Raw genomic sequence first — 18703 nt, 5'->3', positions numbered from 1 at the left:
GAATCCCATTTTGAGAGAAAGGTGGGATATAAATCCCTTAAATAAATAAAAATAAACTGATTATTTCCCCTAGGGACCCTTTTATAGCTTCGGCCATTACTTAAGAGCACCTCTCAAGGTAAACAGTCAAAGGCAACCCCTCTCTGAACAAAACATGCCTAGAAAGTCCTGTGATAGATTCACCTGAAGGTCACCATAAGTCAGAAATGACCAGAAGGCATGCAACAATAACAGCTTATTTAGAAAATAATGACTATTTGTTTAGTTATTTTGAAAATAGTTGCTATTTATTTGCTTTTACTATACTATAAATTTATTTTTAATTTTTTTTGTTTTTGTCAAGGGTTTCCATGGTCAAGTGGGGATTTGGACACTGGTCTCCCAAAGTCCTAGTTCAGCACTGGCTTTCTTTCAAACAATAAATATCTATATATATAGAGATATATATGCCAAGCTAAGTAAGGTATACATAAAGCATTTCATGTTCCTAAACTAAGAAAATTATTTTCACTGCACAAAGAGGTTAATATTGCATTTTCTTTATCTGAAAATTTCTATCTTTCCTCCACCTGAAAAAATGTTGTTCTTCCCCATGGCTCCAGAATTTCTACGAGGTTTACCACTCTGAGCCTTTAACTACAATGAAGAACTCTATGCCTGAACCCCAGAAGCTGCAATTCTACTCTAACTTTCCATTCAACATGCCCTCTTGATGACGCAGGCAACCTGTGCATAAGATGGCTGTAACACTACTCTCTCACCTCCATGCTGGATTTGGAATCACCCATCACAGGAAGCAGCAAAGTGAGGACATCTTCTCTATTGGACCCAGCATATGCCAGCCCCAACCTGCAAGAGAGCACCATGTCATCTGAGTGGCCCATGGGACATTCCATGAAGAAGAAAAGGAAAGCCCGGGCAGGACCTTACCCAAAGATGGCACCAATCCTCATGGTATTGCTATTGTGCAGTACATAGTCTGAGAGCAGCGCAAGAGCAGGATCACACTCATTTCTTACTCCGGAGTTCACAATTCCACAAGCCAGGAGAGCCCCTGACTACAGGATACAAATAAAATAAAATGAAAATAAAAAATTGGGGTGAGCGAGGATACCATCCAGTAAAACAAAATATAAGACAATCAACACTTTGCACAGTAAGGGTCTTAAAGTGAGGTGTTCATGCGAAAAGGGAACAGATTTATACCACTAGCAATCTACATCATGAGCATATCGGGTTACTGGTGGGAGGAAGCATCTTTACCTCAAGTACCTGAATTTCAGGCTATGGATTGAAGAAAGGATGAAACTGGCATGGGAAGCAATCACATCACTCACCTAACTTAAGCAACTGCAACCAAAGTGTTACAGAATCTAGCCCCACTGCAGAGTGTTAAATATACTATCCTGCTAATATAAGGCTAGGCTTTATGATTAGCATGCTTCAGGGTTGACCAAACAGCATCAGCCATTCCACAATTCCCCTCAGTGACAAGAACACACTTCATACATGGAAGTGTTTGGTCCCTGCCATCTTGAGAAAGCGGTGGGAAAAATTCCTGTTGAAGGCCCTGAAAAGATACTACAAATCAATGTAACAATACCACACTAGATGGACCTATGGTCTAACTCTGAATAATAATAATAATAATAATAATAATAATAATGTTTATTTATATACCGCTTTTCCAAAGTAGATCAAAGCGGTGTACAACAGGAAGTACAATACAAAGTAAAAAAACAGGCCTCTCTCCCCCCAAGATGGTGGCTGAAGGGAGGGCTTTTCTTCTTACAGGCAGGCAGTTGGAGCTCGCCTGCCTCTCTCCCCTCAAGATGGTGGCTGAAGGGAGGGCTTTTCTTCTTCAGGCAGGCAGTTGGAGCTAGCCTGCCTCTCTCCCCCTCAAGATGGTGGCTGAAGGGAGGGCTTTTCTTCTTCCAGGCAGGCAGTTGGAGCATGCCTGCCTCTCTCCCCCCAAGATGGTGGCTGAAGGGAGGGCTTTTCTTCTTGCAGGCAGGCAGTTGGAGCTCGCCTGCCTCTCTCCCCCCAAGATGGTGGCTGAAGGGAGGGCTTTTCTTCTTGCAGGCAGGCAGTTGGAGCTTGCCTGCCTCTCTCCCCCCAAGATGGTGGCTGAAGGGAGGGCTTTTCTTCTTACAGGCAGGCAGTTGGAGCTCGCCTGCCTCTCTCCCCCCAAGATGGTGGCTGAAGGGAGGGCTTTTCTTCTTACAGGCAGGCAGTTGGAGCTCGCCTGCCTCTCTCCCCCCAAGATGGTGGCTGAAGGGAGGGCTTTTCTTCTTGCAGGCAGGCAGTTGGAGCTCGCCTGCCTCTCTCCCCCCAAGATGGTGGCTGAAGGGAGGGCTTTTCTTCTTCCAGGCAGGCAGTTGGAGCTCGCCTGCCTCTCTCCCCTCAAGATGGTGGCTGAAGGGAGGGCTTGTCTTCTTCCAGGCAGGCAGTTGGAGCTCGCCTGCCTCTCTCCCCCCAAGATGGTGGCTGAAGCGAGGGCTTTTCTTCTTGCAGGCAGGCAGTTGGAGCTTGCCTGCCTCTCTCCCCCCAAGATGGTGGCTGAAGGGAGGGCTTTTCTTCTTACAGGCAGGCAGTTGGAGCTCGCCTGCCTCTCTCCCCTCAAGATGGTGGCTGAAGGGAGGGCTTTTCTTCTTCAGGCAGGCAGTTTGAGCTTGCCTGCCTCTCTCCCCCTCAAGATGGTGGCTGAAGGGAGGGCTTTTCTTCTTCAGGCAGGCAGTTGGAGCTAGCCTGCCTCTCTCCCCTCAAGATGGTGGCTGAAGGGAGGGCTTTTCTTCTTCCAGGCAGGCAGTTGGAGCTAGCCTGCCTCTCTCCCCCCAAGATGGTGGCTGAAGGGAGGGCTTTTCTTCTTACAGGCAGGCAGTTTGAGCTTGCCTGCCTCTCTCCCCCTCAAGATGGTGGCTGAAGGGAGGGCTTTTCTTCTTCAGGCAGGCAGTTGGAGCTAGCCTGCCTCTCTCCCCTCAAGATGGTGGCTGAAGGGAGGGCTTTTCTTCTTGCAGGCAGGCAGTTGGAGCTAGCCTGCCTCTCTCCCCCCAAGATGGTGGCTGAAGGGAGGGCTTTTCTTCTTACAGGCAGGCAGTTTGAGCTTGCCTGCCTCTCTCCCCCTCAAGATGGTGGCTGAAGGGAGGGCTTTTCTTCTTCAGGCAGGCAGTTGGAGCTAGCCTGCCTCTCTCCCCCCAAGATGGTGGCTGAAGGGAGGGCTTTTCTTCTTGCAGGCAGGCAGTTGGAGCTAGCCTGCCTCTCTCCCCTCAAGATGGTGGCTGAAGGGAGGGCTTTTCTTCTTCAGGCAGGCAGTTGGAGCATGCCTGCCTCTCTCCCCCCAAGATGGTGGCTGAAGGGACGGCTTTTATTCTTGCAGGCAGGCAGTTGGAGCTAGCCTGCCTCTCTCCCCTCAAGATGGTGGCTGAAGGGAGGGCTTTTCTTCTTACAGGCAGGCAGTTGGAGCTCGCCTGCCTCTCTCTCCCTCAAGATGGTGGCTGAAGGGAGGGCTTTTCTTCTTCAGGCAGGCAGTTGGAGCTAGCCTGCCTCTCTCCCACTCAAGATGGTGGCTGAAGGGAGGGCTTTTCTTCTTCAGGCAGGCAGTTGGAGCATGCCTGCCTCTCTCCCCCCAAGATGGTGGCTGAAGGGAGGGCTTGTCTTCTTCAGGCAGGCAGTTGGAGCTAGCCTGCCTCTCTCTCCCTGAAGATGGTGGCTGAAGGGAAGGCAGTTGGAGCTAGCCTGCCTCTCTCCCCCTCAAGATGGTGGCTGAAGGGAGGGCTTTTCTTCTTGCAGGCAGGCAGTTGGAGCTTGCCTGCCTCTCTCCCCCCAAGATGGTGGCTGAAGGGAGGGCTTTTCTTCTTCCAGGCAGGCAGTTGGAGCTCGCCTGCCTCTCTCCCCTCAAGATGGTGGCTGAAGGGAGGGCTTGTCTTCTTCCAGGCAGGCAGTTGGAGCTCGCCTGCCTCTCTCCCCCCAAGATGGTGGCTGAAGCGAGGGCTTTTCTTCTTGCAGGCAGGCAGTTGGAGCTTGCCTGCCTCTCTCCCCCCAAGATGGTGGCTGAAGGGAGGGCTTTTCTTCTTACAGGCAGGCAGTTGGAGCTCGCCTGCCTCTCTCCCCTCAAGATGGTGGCTGAAGGGAGGGCTTTTCTTCTTCAGGCAGGCAGTTTGAGCTTGCCTGCCTCTCTCCCCCTCAAGATGGTGGCTGAAGGGAGGGCTTTTCTTCTTCAGGCAGGCAGTTGGAGCTAGCCTGCCTCTCTCCCCTCAAGATGGTGGCTGAAGGGAGGGCTTTTCTTCTTGCAGGCAGGCAGTTGGAGCTAGCCTGCCTCTCTCCCCCCAAGATGGTGGCTGAAGGGAGGGCTTTTCTTCTTACAGGCAGGCAGTTTGAGCTTGCCTGCCTCTCTCCCCCTCAAGATGGTGGCTGAAGGGAGGGCTTTTCTTCTTCAGGCAGGCAGTTGGAGCTAGCCTGCCTCTCTCCCCCCAAGATGGTGGCTGAAGGGAGGGCTTTTCTTCTTGCAGGCAGGCAGTTGGAGCTAGCCTGCCTCTCTCCCCTCAAGATGGTGGCTGAAGGGAGGGCTTTTCTTCTTCAGGCAGGCAGTTGGAGCATGCCTGCCTCTCTCCCCCCAAGATGGTGGCTGAAGGGACGGCTTTTATTCTTGCAGGCAGGCAGTTGGAGCTAGCCTGCCTCTCTCCCCTCAAGATGGTGGCTGAAGGGAGGGCTTTTCTTCTTACAGGCAGGCAGTTGGAGCTCGCCTGCCTCTCTCTCCCTCAAGATGGTGGCTGAAGGGAGGGCTTTTCTTCTTCAGGCAGGCAGTTGGAGCTAGCCTGCCTCTCTCCCACTCAAGATGGTGGCTGAAGGGAGGGCTTTTCTTCTTCAGGCAGGCAGTTGGAGCATGCCTGCCTCTCTCCCCCCAAGATGGTGGCTGAAGGGAGGGCTTGTCTTCTTCAGGCAGGCAGTTGGAGCTAGCCTGCCTCTCTCTCCCTGAAGATGGTGGCTGAAGGGAAGGCAGTTGGAGCTAGCCTGCCTCTCTCCCCCTCAAGATGGTGGCTGAAGGGAGGGCTTTTCTTCTTACAGGCAGGCAGTTGGAGCTCGCCTGCCTCTCTCCCCTCAAGATGGTGGCTGAAGGGAGGGCTTGTCTTCTTCAGGCAGGCAGTTGGAGCTAGCCTGCCTCTCTCCCCCTCAAGATGGTGGCTGAAGGGAGGGCTTGTCTTCTTCAGGCAGGCAGTTGGAGCTAGCCTGCCTCTCTCCCCCTCAAGATGGTGGCTGAAGGGAGGGCTTTTCTTCTTCCAGGCAGGCAGTTGGAGCTTGCCTGCCTCTCTCCCCCCAAGATGGTGGCTGAAGGGAGGGCTTTTCTTCTTGCAGGCAGGCAGTTGGAGCTTGCCTGCCTCTCTCCCCCCAAGATGGTGGCTGAAGGGAGGGCTTTTCTTCTTCCAGGCAGGCAGTTGGAGCTCGCCTGCCTCTCTCCCCTCAAGATGGTGGCTGAAGGGAGGGCTTGTCTTCTTCCAGGCAGGCAGTTGGAGCTCGCCTGCCTCTCTCCCCCCAAGATGGTGGCTGAAGCGAGGGCTTTTCTTCTTGCAGGCAGGCAGTTGGAGCTTGCCTGCCTCTCTCCCCCCAAGATGGTGGCTGAAGGGAGGGCTTTTCTTCTTACAGGCAGGCAGTTGGAGCTCGCCTGCCTCTCTCCCCTCAAGATGGTAGCTGAAGGGAGGGCTTTTCTTCTTCAGGCAGGCAGTTTGAGCTTGCCTGCCTCTCTCCCCCTCAAGATGGTGGCTGAAGGGAGGGCTTTTCTTCTTCAGGCAGGCAGTTGGAGCTAGCCTGCCTCTCTCCCCTCAAGATGGTGGCTGAAGGGACAGCTTTTATTCTTGCAGGCAGGCAGTTGGAGCTAGCCTGCCTCTCTCCCCTCAAGATGGTGGCTGAAGGGAGGGCTTTTCTTCTTACAGGCAGGCAGTTGGAGCTCGCCTGCCTCTCTCTCCCTCAAGATGGTGGCTGAAGGGAGGGCTTTTCTTCTTCAGGCAGGCAGTTGGAGCTAGCCTGCCTCTCTCCCCCTCAAGATGGTGGCTGAAGGGAGGGCTTTTCTTCTTCAGGCAGGCAGTTGGAGCATGCCTGCCTCTCTCCCCCCAAGATGGTGGCTGAAGGGAGGGCTTGTCTTCTTCAGGCAGGCAGTTGGAGCTAGCCTGCCTCTCTCTCCCTCAAGATGGTGGCTGAAGGGAAGGCAGTTGGAGCTAGCCTGCCTCTCTCCCCCTCAAGATGGTGGCTGAAGGGAGGGCTTTTCTTCTTCAGGCAGGCAGTTGGAGCTCACCTGCCTCTCTCCCCCCAAGATGGTGGCTGAAGGGAGGGCTTTTCTTCTTACAGGCAGGCAGTTGGAGCTCGCCTGCCTCTCTCCCCTCAAGATGGTGGCTGAAGGGAGGGCTTGTCTTCTTCAGGCAGGCAGTTGGAGCTAGCCTGCCTCTCTCCCCCTCAAGATGGTGGCTGAAGGGAGGGCTTGTCTTCTTCAGGCAGGCAGTTGGAGCTAGCCTGCCTCTCTCCCCCTCAAGATGGTGGCTGAAGGGAGGGCTTTTCTTCTTACAGGCAGGCAGTTGGAGCTCGCCTGCCTCTCTCCCCTCAAGATGGTGGCTGAAGGGAGGGCTTGTCTTCTTCAGGCAGGCAGTTGGAGCTAGCCTGCCTCTCTCTCCCTCAAGATGGTGGCTGAAGGGAGGGCTTTTCTTCTTCAGGCAGGCAATTGGAGCTAGCCTGCCTCTCTCCCCCTCAAGATGGTGGCTGAAGGGAGGGCTTTTCTTCTTCAGGCAGGCAGTTGGAGCATGCCTGCCTCTCTCCCCCCAAGATGGTGGCTGAAGGGAGGGCTTGTCTTCTTCAGGCAGGCAGTTGGAGCTAGCCTGCCTCTCTCTCCCTCAAGATGGTGGCTGAAGGGAAGGCAGTTGGAGCTAGCCTGCCTCTCTCCCCCTCAAGATGGTGGCTGAAGGGAGGGCTTTTCTTCTTCAGGCAGGCAGTTGGAGCTCGCCTGCCTCTCTCCCCCCAAGATGGTGGCTGAAGGGAGGGCTTTTCTTCTTACAGGCAGGCAGTTGGAGCTCGCCTGCCTCTCTCCCCTCAAGATGGTGGCTGAAGGGAGGGCTTGTCTTCTTCAGGCAGGCAGTTGGAGCTAGCCTGCCTCTCTCCCCCTCAAGATGGTGGCTGAAGGGAGGGCTTGTCTTCTTCAGGCAGGCAGTTGGAGCTAGCCTGCCTCTCTCCCCCTCAAGATGGTGGCTGAAGGGAGGGCTTTTCTTCTTCCAGGCAGGCAGTTGGAGCATGCCTGCCTCTCTCCCCCCAAGATGGTGGCTGAAGGGAGGGCTTTTCTTCTTGCAGGCAGGCAGTTGGAGCTAGCCTGCCTCTCTCCCCTCAAGATGGTGGCTGAAGGGAGGGCTTTTCTTCTTACAGGCAGGCAGTTGGAGCTCGCCTGCCTCTCTCCCCTCAAGATGGTGGCTGAAGGGAGGGCTTGTCTTCTTCAGGCAGGCAGTTGGAGCTAGCCTGCCTCTCTCCCCCTCAAGATGGTGGCTGAAGGGAGGGCTTTTCTTCTTCAGGCAGGCAGTTGGAGCTAGCCTGCCTCTCTCCCCCTCAAGATGGTGGCTGAAGGGAGGGCTTGTCTTCTTCAGGCAGGCAGTTGGAGCTAGCCTGCCTCTCTCTCCCTCAAGATGGTGGCTGAAGGGAGGGCTTGTCTTCTTCAGGCAGGCAGTTGGAGCTAGCCTGCCTCTCTCTCCCTCAAGATGGTGGCTGAAGGGAGGGCTTTTCTTCTTCAGGCAGGCAGTTGGAGCTAGCCTGCCTCTCTCCCCCTCAAGATGGTGGCTGAAGGGAGGGCTTTTCTTCTTCAGGCAGGCAGTTGGAGCTCGCCTGCCTCTCTCCCCCCAAGATGGTGGCTGAAGGGAGGGCTTTTCTTCTTACAGGCAGGCAGTTGGAGCTCGCCTGCCTCTCTCCCCTCAAGATGGTGGCTGAAGGGAGGGCTTGTCTTCTTCAGGCAGGCAGTTGGAGCTAGCCTGCCTCTCTCCCCCTCAAGATGGTGGCTGAAGGGAGGGCTTGTCTTCTTCAGGCAGGCAGTTGGAGCTAGCCTGCCTCTCTCCCCCTCAAGATGGTGGCTGAAGGGAGGGCTTTTCTTCTTCCAGGCAGGCAGTTGGAGCATGCCTGCCTCTCTCCCCCCAAGATGGTGGCTGAAGGGAGGGCTTTTCTTCTTACAGGCAGGCAGTTGGAGCTCGCCTGCCTCTCTCCCCCCAAGATGGTGGCTGAAGGGAGGGCTTTTCTTCTTACAGGCAGGCAGTTGGAGCTCGCCTGCCTCTCTCCCCTCAAGATGGTGGCTGAAGGGAGGGCTTTTCTTCTTCCAGGCAGGCAGTTGGAGCTTGCCTGCCTCTCTCCCCCCAAGATGGTGGCTGAAGGGAGGGCTTTTCTTCTTGCAGGCAAGCAGTTGGAGCTTGCCTGCCTCTCTCCCCCCAAGATGGTGGCTGAAGGGAGGGCTTTTCTTCTTCCAGGCAGGCAGTTGGAGCTCGCCTGCCTCTCTCCCCTCAAGATGGTGGCTGAAGGGAGGGCTTTTCTTCTTCCAGGCAGGCAGTTGGAGCTTGCCTGCCTCTCTCCCCCCAAGATGGTGGCTGAAGGGAGGGCTTTTCTTCTTCAGGCAGGCAGTTTGAGCTTGCCTGCCTCTCTCCCCCCAAGATGGTGGCTGAAGGGAGGGCTTTTCTTCTTGCAGGCAGGCAGTTGGAGCTAGCCTGCCTCTCTCCCCTCAAGATGGTGGCTGAAGGGAGGGCTTTTCTTCTTCAGGCAGGCAGTTGGAGCATGCCTGCCTCTCTCCCCCCAAGATGGTGGCTGAAGGGAGGGCTTTTCTTCTTACAGGCAGGCAGTTGGAGCTAGCCTGCCTCTCTCCCCCCAAGATGGTGGCTGAAGGGAGGGCTTTTCTTCTTACAGGCAGGCAGTTGGAGCTCGCCTGCCTCTCTCCCCTCAAGATGGTGGCTGAAGGGAGGGCTTTTCTTCTTCAGGCAGGCAGTTGGAGCTAGCCTGCCTCTCTCCCCTCAAGATGGTGGCTGAAGGGAGGGCTTTTCTTCTTCAGGCAGGCAGTTGGAGCTCGCCTGCCTCTCTCCCCTCAAGTATAGGTCAGCTTATTACCTTCCTAAGAAGAGTCTGCCTTATTCTTTGGCAATGGCTAGACAGCAAAACACAGGCAAGGAAAAGAGTTTGGAAAAGTACCTTTTCTACAACTCCCAGCTGTCAGCCATGTTGGCTAAGGGATTCTGAGAGTTATAGTTCAAAAGGAACTTTCCCCTTTTCTGAGCAGGAGATTCACCCACCTTGATGTAGTCTTCTGAGGAATACAGATACTTGTCAATCTGTGTAAGCCCTCCATCCACATCCCACAACAGAATCATCCCCAACGAGGCGGCAGCACTCAGCATCCCTGCAGAACAGATGTAAAAGCTTCTTAAAATGGGACCAGATACAGGGTTACAGACAGTTAAAATTAATCTACTGGTATATGTTCACTACTAATAAAGGGCTTCAGGACAGCTAGGAAGGGCAGGTACCTAAGGCAAACACTGCCAGTAGTTCCAACTTTAAATGAATACCTCCCTGACAAGGAAGAAGCATTTTGTTTCTCAGAAAGGTTTACAGAATATACTGTCCTCTGTGTTTTATGCAAAAATCCTCTCAGCTTGCTGGCGGCATGGAAGATATCTGTTAGATGTGGCACACACAAACTCAAAAGTTCACATGTGCAATCAGCTCCACTGTCAAAGACTATGGAGTTCATATCAAGAAATATTGATGACAGAGGACACTCCAGGTGACAAACGGCCACTAAAGAAAAAGGAAAAAAAAGGCATAGTTTTGCTGCAGTGCTGTCTTATCCTTAATGAAAGGGCTGCAGAGAGACAAAAACAAGAACTGGGAAAAAAGAACTTGGGAGACCTGGCTTGAACTACTGTGATACTCCAAGTCCCTAGTGTTTTGTAGATCATGGGTACACTTTGGAATTTTGAGAAAACCTCAGGAGCACCTTTACAAAATGGCTGCCATGTGGGGCATAGTGAATCACAAAATGGCCGCCACAAGTGGCATAGCAGGATCTACCTTGAATGCCCATGCCGTTAACAAAAAGCTGGGCAGGGATGAAAGAGAGAAATACAGACAAGGACACACCCTTGAATTTCACAGAAAAGGACTTAAAAATTATTTTAAACAAGACTCTTAGCTCCCACCCAGTCAAAACTGATGGGATATGAGGGCTATGGATACTTAATGTTCTCAGTGTACTCTGGAAAGTTGACAACAGTCACCAGACTTGAGATTTACATTTAAGGAAAATAAGCAGCATACACACGTTCAGAATTTATTAGGAACATGGCATTTCCTCTGAAGAGCTAAAATGAGAGGAAGCAGAAATACATTCACACAAGCAGTTCTGTGCTTGATTACTGAGAAAAAAAGGAGAGAAGGCAAGTACTTTATCACTTTCTGATAAAGAAGAATGAGCAAGAAAAGACACACTTCGGCTTCACAGGAGCCAGTGGAAGTCTTTGAGAGTGCTGCTGCATGTATGGCTGTCATGTTAGACACTTGTATCACCTCCTAGACCACAAGGCCTCCCATAGCAATGGATAAAAACCAATTAAAATACAAAGATAAAATCATGTTAAAATACTCTTTTAAAACTCCTAAAAGCAGTCTTAAAACATTCCTAGAATCCAGCCTTGAAACAGTTAGAACAGCAATTTCAAACACTGAATGTCATGCAAAACGGTTTAGCTGCCCAGTGGGAGCTTAAAACAGATAGGGCCAGCCTAACTTCCTTGGGTAGGGTGCTTCATAGCTCAGGTGCTGCTACAAAAAAAAACCTGTTAAATGTACCCACAAACGTAACTTCATGAGGTTCATTGATTATCTGGAAACTTTGACCTTGGACTGCCTTATCGACCTGCCTATCTGATACCTTGAATCTTGGACCGTTTGACACTCTTTTGGTAATCCTTCTATACTGCTTTGAATCTCCAAGACTGTGTTGCACAGTAAGGGTCTGCTTTCTTGGACACCAATCTTCCTCCATAATCATCCCAGCCACCACCACTATTGCTCCACCTCTCACCATGGTCCTTGTTCTTGTACAGCCATTTGTTGCCGTCGTCAGTCAGAAGCTTGTCCTGCCCAAAGGCAGCATTCACGAAACCATTCACAAAGGAAGAGGCCAAGTTCATGCGGGCAGAATCCACCTGAGAACCACTGCCACCAAACCCTGAGAGAGGAGAAAGTGTATGGTGAGCCAGTCATTGCTGATAAAAAGGGGACAGACACTTCTGACTCAGACTAAGATTATTAGAACATTATTTGTGTTAGTAAACTATCCTACTTTTCTCCAGTCATCCAATGGGGAGTTCCCAAGAGCATTCTAAAAAGTGCCTTTACTGCAGTCAGCAAACATCAAGACTGCACAATCACCTGTTTCGATATAAAGAAAGTGACAACAAACTGCATAGCAAGGACACAGCAGCTGACAATATATAAAATCTAAGGCCAATCTGGTGTAGAGTGGGAATGGCTAGACTATATTCTTAAGAACCACTCAATTCTCCTGATAGGTTTAAGGTCCAAACAATATTTTTGCCATGCAAACAGAATCCTCTTGAATGCACAGCATTCTTCCTTCCCACACAGAAGCATACTAAGAGCATCAAAAGATTCCCAACTGTGGCACACATGTGCTCAGGAGTAATTACACACTTCTCAATTTGACTACCATAATGCATTGTGTCCATGTAAACTATACAGAATACAACTCCACTTTTACCCAATCCAAGTGCAAGGTTTAATTCACAGCAGTTGATATTGGTTTATATTGGTTAAAATCTGTTTCCAAGGATAAATTCAAAGTATTTATTTTAACCTGTAAAGCCTTCAATAGCCAAGGTATGGAATAAGGTTAGGAAGAGCTTTTCATATAAAGTATCTCCTGTGAACTGAGTATATATAATGGCTGGGTACGAGAGGGAATTTCAGGAAATATTGCTTGTTACCTGATTGTATGACAAACAACTCCTACTGAAATTCTCTTCTACACAACCATTAAAGGGGACAGGTGCCCTCTCCAGATTTCATTCTGGCAAGCCTACCAGTGACATTACATAATGTGTAAGATATTGCTGCAAGTGTTCTTGCAGTGTGCAGTTAAGTTCCTTTTTCAATCTTAAACTGTGGTCATTACAAAATATAAACGCAAGTTTTAGCAAAATCAAAAATCATAAAATAAATAAAGTTCAACCTCACCATTTGCAGTCAGGTAATTTTTAAAATATATGTATTAATGCATTTATGAGATATTTATATTCAGATCAATAATATATTTATTAATATATATATATAGTGTGTATATTAACAATATATTAATGTATTTCAAATATTTTTAATCCACTGTTCAGCTAAAAATGAGAATCTAATTTTTTTTCATTGCTGGCATGTACACCACTAGGGAATTTTATCCCAAGGAAAATTTGTCAAACCCACTCCCCCTAAGAGCATTAGAAACATGACTATTTTGCAAGCCCTTTGGAGCATCAACAAAAAGTTCATGGAGTTGATCTTGTCTAGTACAGGTTGAGTATCCCTTACCCGACATGCTTGAGACCAGAAGTATTTTAGTTTTCAGTTTTTTGAATATTTGCATGTACATATCTCTCTTGGATGTGACTTTGGTGCTTGAAGCTCAACATGTCTACTAAGACTGAGCTTCTCGTCTTTCCACCTAAACCCACCCTTCATTATTCCTTTTCTGTTTCTGTCAACGACACTTCTATTCAACCGATTCATCAAACCCGCAGTCTTGGCTTCATTTTTTACTCTTCTCTGTCGTTTATTCCCCAGATCCAGGCCACCGCTAAGGCCTGTAGATTCTTTCTCCATAACACTGCCAAGATCCGTCCATTCCTCTCAGCCTCTACTGCCAAGACTCTGGTCCATGCCCTAGTGGTTTCGCGACTAGATTATTGTAACCTTCTTCTGACAGGGCTTCCTCTCCCACACCTCCATCCTTTAATCTCTGTCCAGCATTCAGCTGCACGTATTGTCACATCCACTTGCTGCTCTGACCATGTTTCTCCTCTTTTATCCCCCTTTCATTGGCTTCCCTTCCCATTCCGCATCCGGTACAAGCTTTTGTTGTTGACTTTCAAAGCCCTCCATGGACTGGTACCTCTTTACTTATCAGAGCTTCTTTCTCCTTACATTCCCACTCGTACCCTCCGCTCTGGTAGTTAAAGTCTCCTGTCCCAGCATAGGATTGTCACTGACCCCTCCCGGATTCATCCCTTCTCACCTGCTGCCCCTTACTCCTGGAACCTTCTTCCACCACATGTGCACGTCATCACTTCTCTACCCAGTTTCAAAATTGAGTTAAAGACTATATTGTTTAGAGAAGCGTTCCCAGGGGTGATCCCCTCTCTGCCCCAGGATGCCTTGTTTTAACTATCCATTAAGAAGCCAAGCCCTCCCTCCAGTCCATCATCCTTGGTCCAGGCCTTGGAGGTAGAGAAGAACTGCTGGCCCTCATCCCCTTCCCCGCCACCACTCCCTTCTCCTTTTGTGTCGTGTCTTTTTAGATTGTAAGCCTGAGGGCAGGGCACCGTCTAATTAAAAAGATTGTATATACAGCGCTGTGTGAATTTACAGCGCTTTATAAATAAAGGTTAATAATAATAATAATAATAATAATAATAACAACAGCAACAACATAATGTATATCCTGGAGATGAGACCCAAGTCTAAACACAAAATTCATTTATGTTTCATATACATCTTATTTGCACACATGCTGTTCTGTGTACAATTAATTATGTGAAAGATTAAAACACCCCGGTTTCATGGTGTCAAGAGATCAATTCTGCAGCAATGTAACTGCTTAAACAGTTTTCTCACCCCTCAGCAAAAACAGCTTCTAAAATATGAAGTAGATCTGAGGAGTGAGAGGAGACCCAAAAACAGTTTCCAATGCAGAATGAGTGACTCATTTGGGCAAAAAAATCTTTGGAACCGCATGCATACAGAAAGACAACGGACTGAACTGGAACCATTTTATATGAAGTAGCATAAAAGCAGAGTACCTGGAGTCAGCATTTGTCTGCACTGGAGGTTTCATATGACCACAACCCAGAATGGAAACAGGAATGCAAAAAGCCACCCTGAATACCTAAAACCAGCACACACAGACCCCAAACTCCATTTCTCAGAGCACTTACGGTTGTTTTCTAGATGGGTTTTGTAAATATCATCTGGCACCTTGGGCTCCATGATGTCCAGCTGAAAGGAAACGAAGGTATTACTCTTCTCTGTCCTATGCCTGAAAGTATCATACTAAAGATTCCTTAGCATACAGTGCACCTGTTTGGATAGTGACAGCAAAACACACCTAGCTCAGGGGTATGTAAAGTGCAAACCTTCAAAAGAGGTTGGACTTCAAGTGCCACCAGCCCCAGCCAGCAAAGCCAGAGGTAAGAAATCTTGTGAGCTGAAGCCCAACATCTGAAGGACCATGCTTTGTTGACTTCTAATCCAGCCCATTTTCAGTGGTGAGTAATCAGGTGTCAATGGAGGAACTCTAATCCCATTAGAATAAGTAATCCTGATGAGCCTTCTCACTCCCTAAGAATATATGAATTCCCACTTATTTCCCAAAGTGTCAATATGTCAAACCAGCCATTTGGTTGCCCAAGCTAACTCTGCATGAAACACCTACAATTGGACTTCTCTCAAACATGATGCTAGCATCCACTACAAATCCAGAGGCCAAGATCTGTAAAAAGTCCCTGGAGCAGTGGTATACTTACTAATTCACCACTATCTCCTTACCCAACACTTGCCATATGTTAAAACAAAGCAAAAAACAAACAAAAATGTGAAAGTTTATGGAAGACTGGACAATGGAGACTGTTGAATAGCCCAAGGGGAAACTGAAAAAGCTTGAATATAGGGAATTCACCTCCCTGGCCAGAGCCAGAAAGTTGCTATTGAGCTGGACGTTGGACATTATTTCTGTGAGGTCCTCATATTCCTCAACATCCTCGCTCAGCTCTAGAAAGACTCCATGGCGACCCAGCATGAAGGCCATTTGCTTCTGGACAACGCTATAAAAAACAAACAAAAAATACAGACACATCAGTAGGTTAAATTCAAATTAAAAACCATTTTGCTAAGGTCCATTTAAATGATTTAAATGATGTGATTATGTTAACCACAACTGAGCCCTACTAATTCCAGTGGGCCCACTCTTAACTAAGTTAAACTAACGTTGGATTTAGAAGTTGGACATGCAATACCCCACAGTACAAGGTAACAAGGCTAATAGGCACCTCATAATTTCCTATCTGGAAGATTTTTTGGAGTCTGCCAGACCTGGGTACCTTCCATCAGAAAACAAAGCAAGCCATTTGCAAGTAAATGCCATTTAGGATTATTTCTGAGCATGGACCAGGGCAGACCTTTAACTCTAGAAAACCATGGACTGCAAACAATAGGCTAAATTCTGTAGATGCTGCCACTCACCATCCTAGCTTGACCCCCGAAAGCCAACAAAATATTCATTTGAGCAAGATTTTAATCTCCCATAAAATGTCATGAACATCTGACCTTGATGTTTAATTTTATTTTAATTCTTATGCATTTAAAAAAAAAAGAAATCCACATGCCTATTGCTCTGGCTGTTGGAAGTTGTTGGTTTTTAAACAAGTGAGATAGTATTTGAAACAAACAGGTAGAGCAATATTATGACATGCCAGAGTCAAATTTCTGTCTTTCTGGGGGAAAACATGCAATTCTATACTGCTAAGACACACATTCTGCTATCAGAATGGAGAAGCAATAAAAATGATGCAGCTATGCTGAATCAGGAAAGTTTATATCAGTTGTAGAATGTAGCCTTATTAGGAAGGAGCCTCACTTCTCATTTGTTAGAGGCACAGAAGACAATAAGCAGTCAACATGCTAAACAGCAAGAACTTCACCTTTTAAGATCCCTATACAAAGATGCCTATTTCTAATCTCTTACCTCAAGGTGGGCTGATCTCAGAATTTTATTAAAATCCCTGTTCCTGTGGTCTACCAATATACTTTAAGTATTCAGAACAAGGTGATCTCTCCCATAAAGGAAAAGCTAATCTTCAAGAACACTGGGAGAGCCTTTTAAATTAGACAAGGGCCCATCTAAACCTGAAATTCTCTGCTTGAGTCCCAACAGCCAGCTAGCATTTCACTGTCTGCTAGGTACTACCCAAAGGCTCACTGGTAAACTTTGATCTGCTTTCTGTCTTCCTGTGTTTTATTCTTCCTCTCCATGTCAAGTTAGGTGAATTAAGTGTACCAAGTAACATAATCTTACTGCATCTGAGTAACCTTCAGAGTTCTTTCCAGCCACTGGCCAGTTCTCTTTTCCAATTCCCTGCCCACCATTCACAACTCTCTGTCTTCAGGACTTCGTAGAAAGTACCCAACCCTGAACAAGAGTGCCACATACACATCTTTGCAGGAGATGAAAATGTTCTCTGCCAATTCCATGTCATTCAGCATGAGGGCCAGGCGTAGAGCTTCAGGGTAGCGGTTGAACTTGCGGAAGATACTGAGAGCACAGCGGAGGAGAGCTGAGTTCTCGGGCTCAGGGACATAGCTAACACAGCTTCAGGGGGAGAAGGAAGGGAGATACAGGGAAATTAAGGTTGACTGGTATCAAAGCTGAATGCATACTGTTCTGTTCATTTAGTGTGTGACACGAAACACTACAACATAACAGCACTCCAGATGTTACTGGACTGTAACTCCCAGAAGCCCTTGCCAGAATAGCCAATGCTGAAGAATATTGGGAGCTGCAGTCAAACAGCATCTGGGCTATCCCAGCATTACAACCACACAGGACTAAATGTGCCACATTCACCTGATGGAAGCAGACAAATGATCTTCAAAGCTAATTATCAACAGAAAGTAAAAAAAAGAATCTAAGGGTTTGACCAAGGATGCACAATTCATAGATATGGAGAGCCAAGTCTACTATACACTACCTTTTGAAGCTGTCCAACTTTTGTCCTTCTTACTCTTTCAGAGCATGGAAAAATTACATTTTTGGAACACAGTTCTCTAAGCACCTCAGCCAGCATGGCCACTATGCTCACTGGCTGAATGTTTCTGAGAAATGTCATTCAAAAAGTAGCTTCGATTTTTTTCCTTTTTCCCTTACATTCTAAACACACTCATCTCCTCTTATCTCTTAAGTCTCTGTTTTGTTCAGTTCTGCCATAGCTATTCTGATGCCCACACTACCAAGACCTTCTGTTTGATCCTCCAGAAACTATCTTGGCCCAACTACAATTAGTTTTTTGTTACTTTCTCAAACTCCAAGAGCATGAATTGTTTCTTTGAAAGCAGTTTCACAGAAGGTCTTTATTACATCATCATCCTACTTAAAATTCTAAGACAACATCTTCTATTCATACTCTTCCTTGTTTTTTCTACTGCTTTTTCTGCTTTTTTCTTTTTTTGTTGTTTTTTGCTTATCATGGAAAAAATCTATTTACTTAATCATTTTAAGGTTAATAAAAAGACAGAATAACGGCACATCACCCTCTAATTGCTAGCATAAGGAACACTTTCAGGAAATGTTCTTAATCCCATAGATTTGGGGAGGGGGGTTTTAAAAAGAGTAGGCCAACCTGCTACCCACATCACCAAATCAAACTAATCCAAGTACCATTTGTTGTAGTTTGCACTTCTGTAATCAGTCAGAAGAAACAAGGAGGCTCTAAATACCCAGACTCTGCCCTGGCCTCAAAAGCAATTCAGGTCTTTCTTCTACATACACATACCCCAATTAATCTCATCACAACTGACCCACCTAGTCAGGTAGAGACAGACTTTTGCGTAGGCATTGTCATCGATATACTCCTCTAGCATGTCCATCTGTTCAATCTCCATCAGCAAGTCACAAGCTTCATGCTCAGCGTTGTGGGCCATGTTGTATGGCACAATCTCCTTCACAAGGGTCAGCAGCGTGTCCTTCTGGGTCTTGTCAGCCTCATCAATTTCCTGCCACTCTTTGGCTACTTCACCAGCTAAGTGCCTGAGGAGACAGAGAAAGAAAGATGAACAGCAAAAGAAACAATATTTCATAGAATCACAGAACAGTAGAAGTAGAAGGGATCCTTATATCAGGCAGAATTATAACCTAATACTGGATTATATCTGAACTAAAATACAACAAAATAAAACAACCAATGACTATATCATTATTATCATAACAATAATGATAAATTATCAGGAGAGGTTAAAAATAGAAACATGTTGAAAATGGGGCATGAAAACAGTCTCTCAGTTACAACTAATTCCAGAGCTTGAGGGCCACCACCAAAAAAGACTATTTAGTGTTGGCCCCCAATCTGAAAGAGAGTGGTACAGTTGGCCCTTCTTATACACGGATTTTTTATACACGGATTTAAGCATACACGGTTTGAAAATGTTCCAAAAAAGTATAAATTTACCTTGATTTTCCATTTTTTATAAGGGACACCATTTTGCTATGTCATTATATGTAATGGGACTTGAGCATACACAGATTTTGTTATACACAGGGAATCTTGGAACCAAACCCCAGCGTATAACAAGGGTCCACTGTACTGTCAAAAGGTTTTCATTTTTACATCTCATGAAGAGCCAGAAAGAATACATTGATGAAGTGGCTCTA

The 18703-nt window shown here is 47.6% G+C and overlaps 1 protein-coding gene across 1 annotated transcript in view; it reads right to left on the bottom strand.

Annotated features, from left to right (window-relative positions):
- Positions 1 to 18703, bottom strand: part of PSMD2 (proteasome 26S subunit ubiquitin receptor, non-ATPase 2) — a 40597-nt gene that overhangs the window by 11324 nt on the left and 10570 nt on the right. The window contains exons 5-12 of the mRNA XM_089508690.1: positions 17858 to 18082; positions 16490 to 16648; positions 14960 to 15104; positions 14220 to 14280; positions 11081 to 11227; positions 9288 to 9394; positions 931 to 1058; positions 762 to 849 (exon numbers count right to left, since the gene is read on the bottom strand). Of these exons, the coding sequence (XP_089364816.1) occupies positions 762 to 849; positions 931 to 1058; positions 9288 to 9394; positions 11081 to 11227; positions 14220 to 14280; positions 14960 to 15104; positions 16490 to 16648; positions 17858 to 18082 (1060 nt within the window). The remainder of the gene's footprint in view (positions 1 to 761; positions 850 to 930; positions 1059 to 9287; positions 9395 to 11080; positions 11228 to 14219; positions 14281 to 14959; positions 15105 to 16489; positions 16649 to 17857; positions 18083 to 18703) is intronic.

The sequence above is a fragment of the Sceloporus occidentalis genome, unplaced genomic scaffold, assembly GCF_023333645.1.
Source record: "Sceloporus occidentalis isolate IW3139 unplaced genomic scaffold, rSceOcc1.0.p SCAF_2, whole genome shotgun sequence".
NCBI lineage: Eukaryota > Metazoa > Chordata > Lepidosauria > Squamata > Phrynosomatidae > Sceloporus > Sceloporus occidentalis.
The sequence above is the reverse complement of the archived record's forward strand: the minus strand, read 5'-3'. Positions and strand labels throughout refer to the sequence as shown.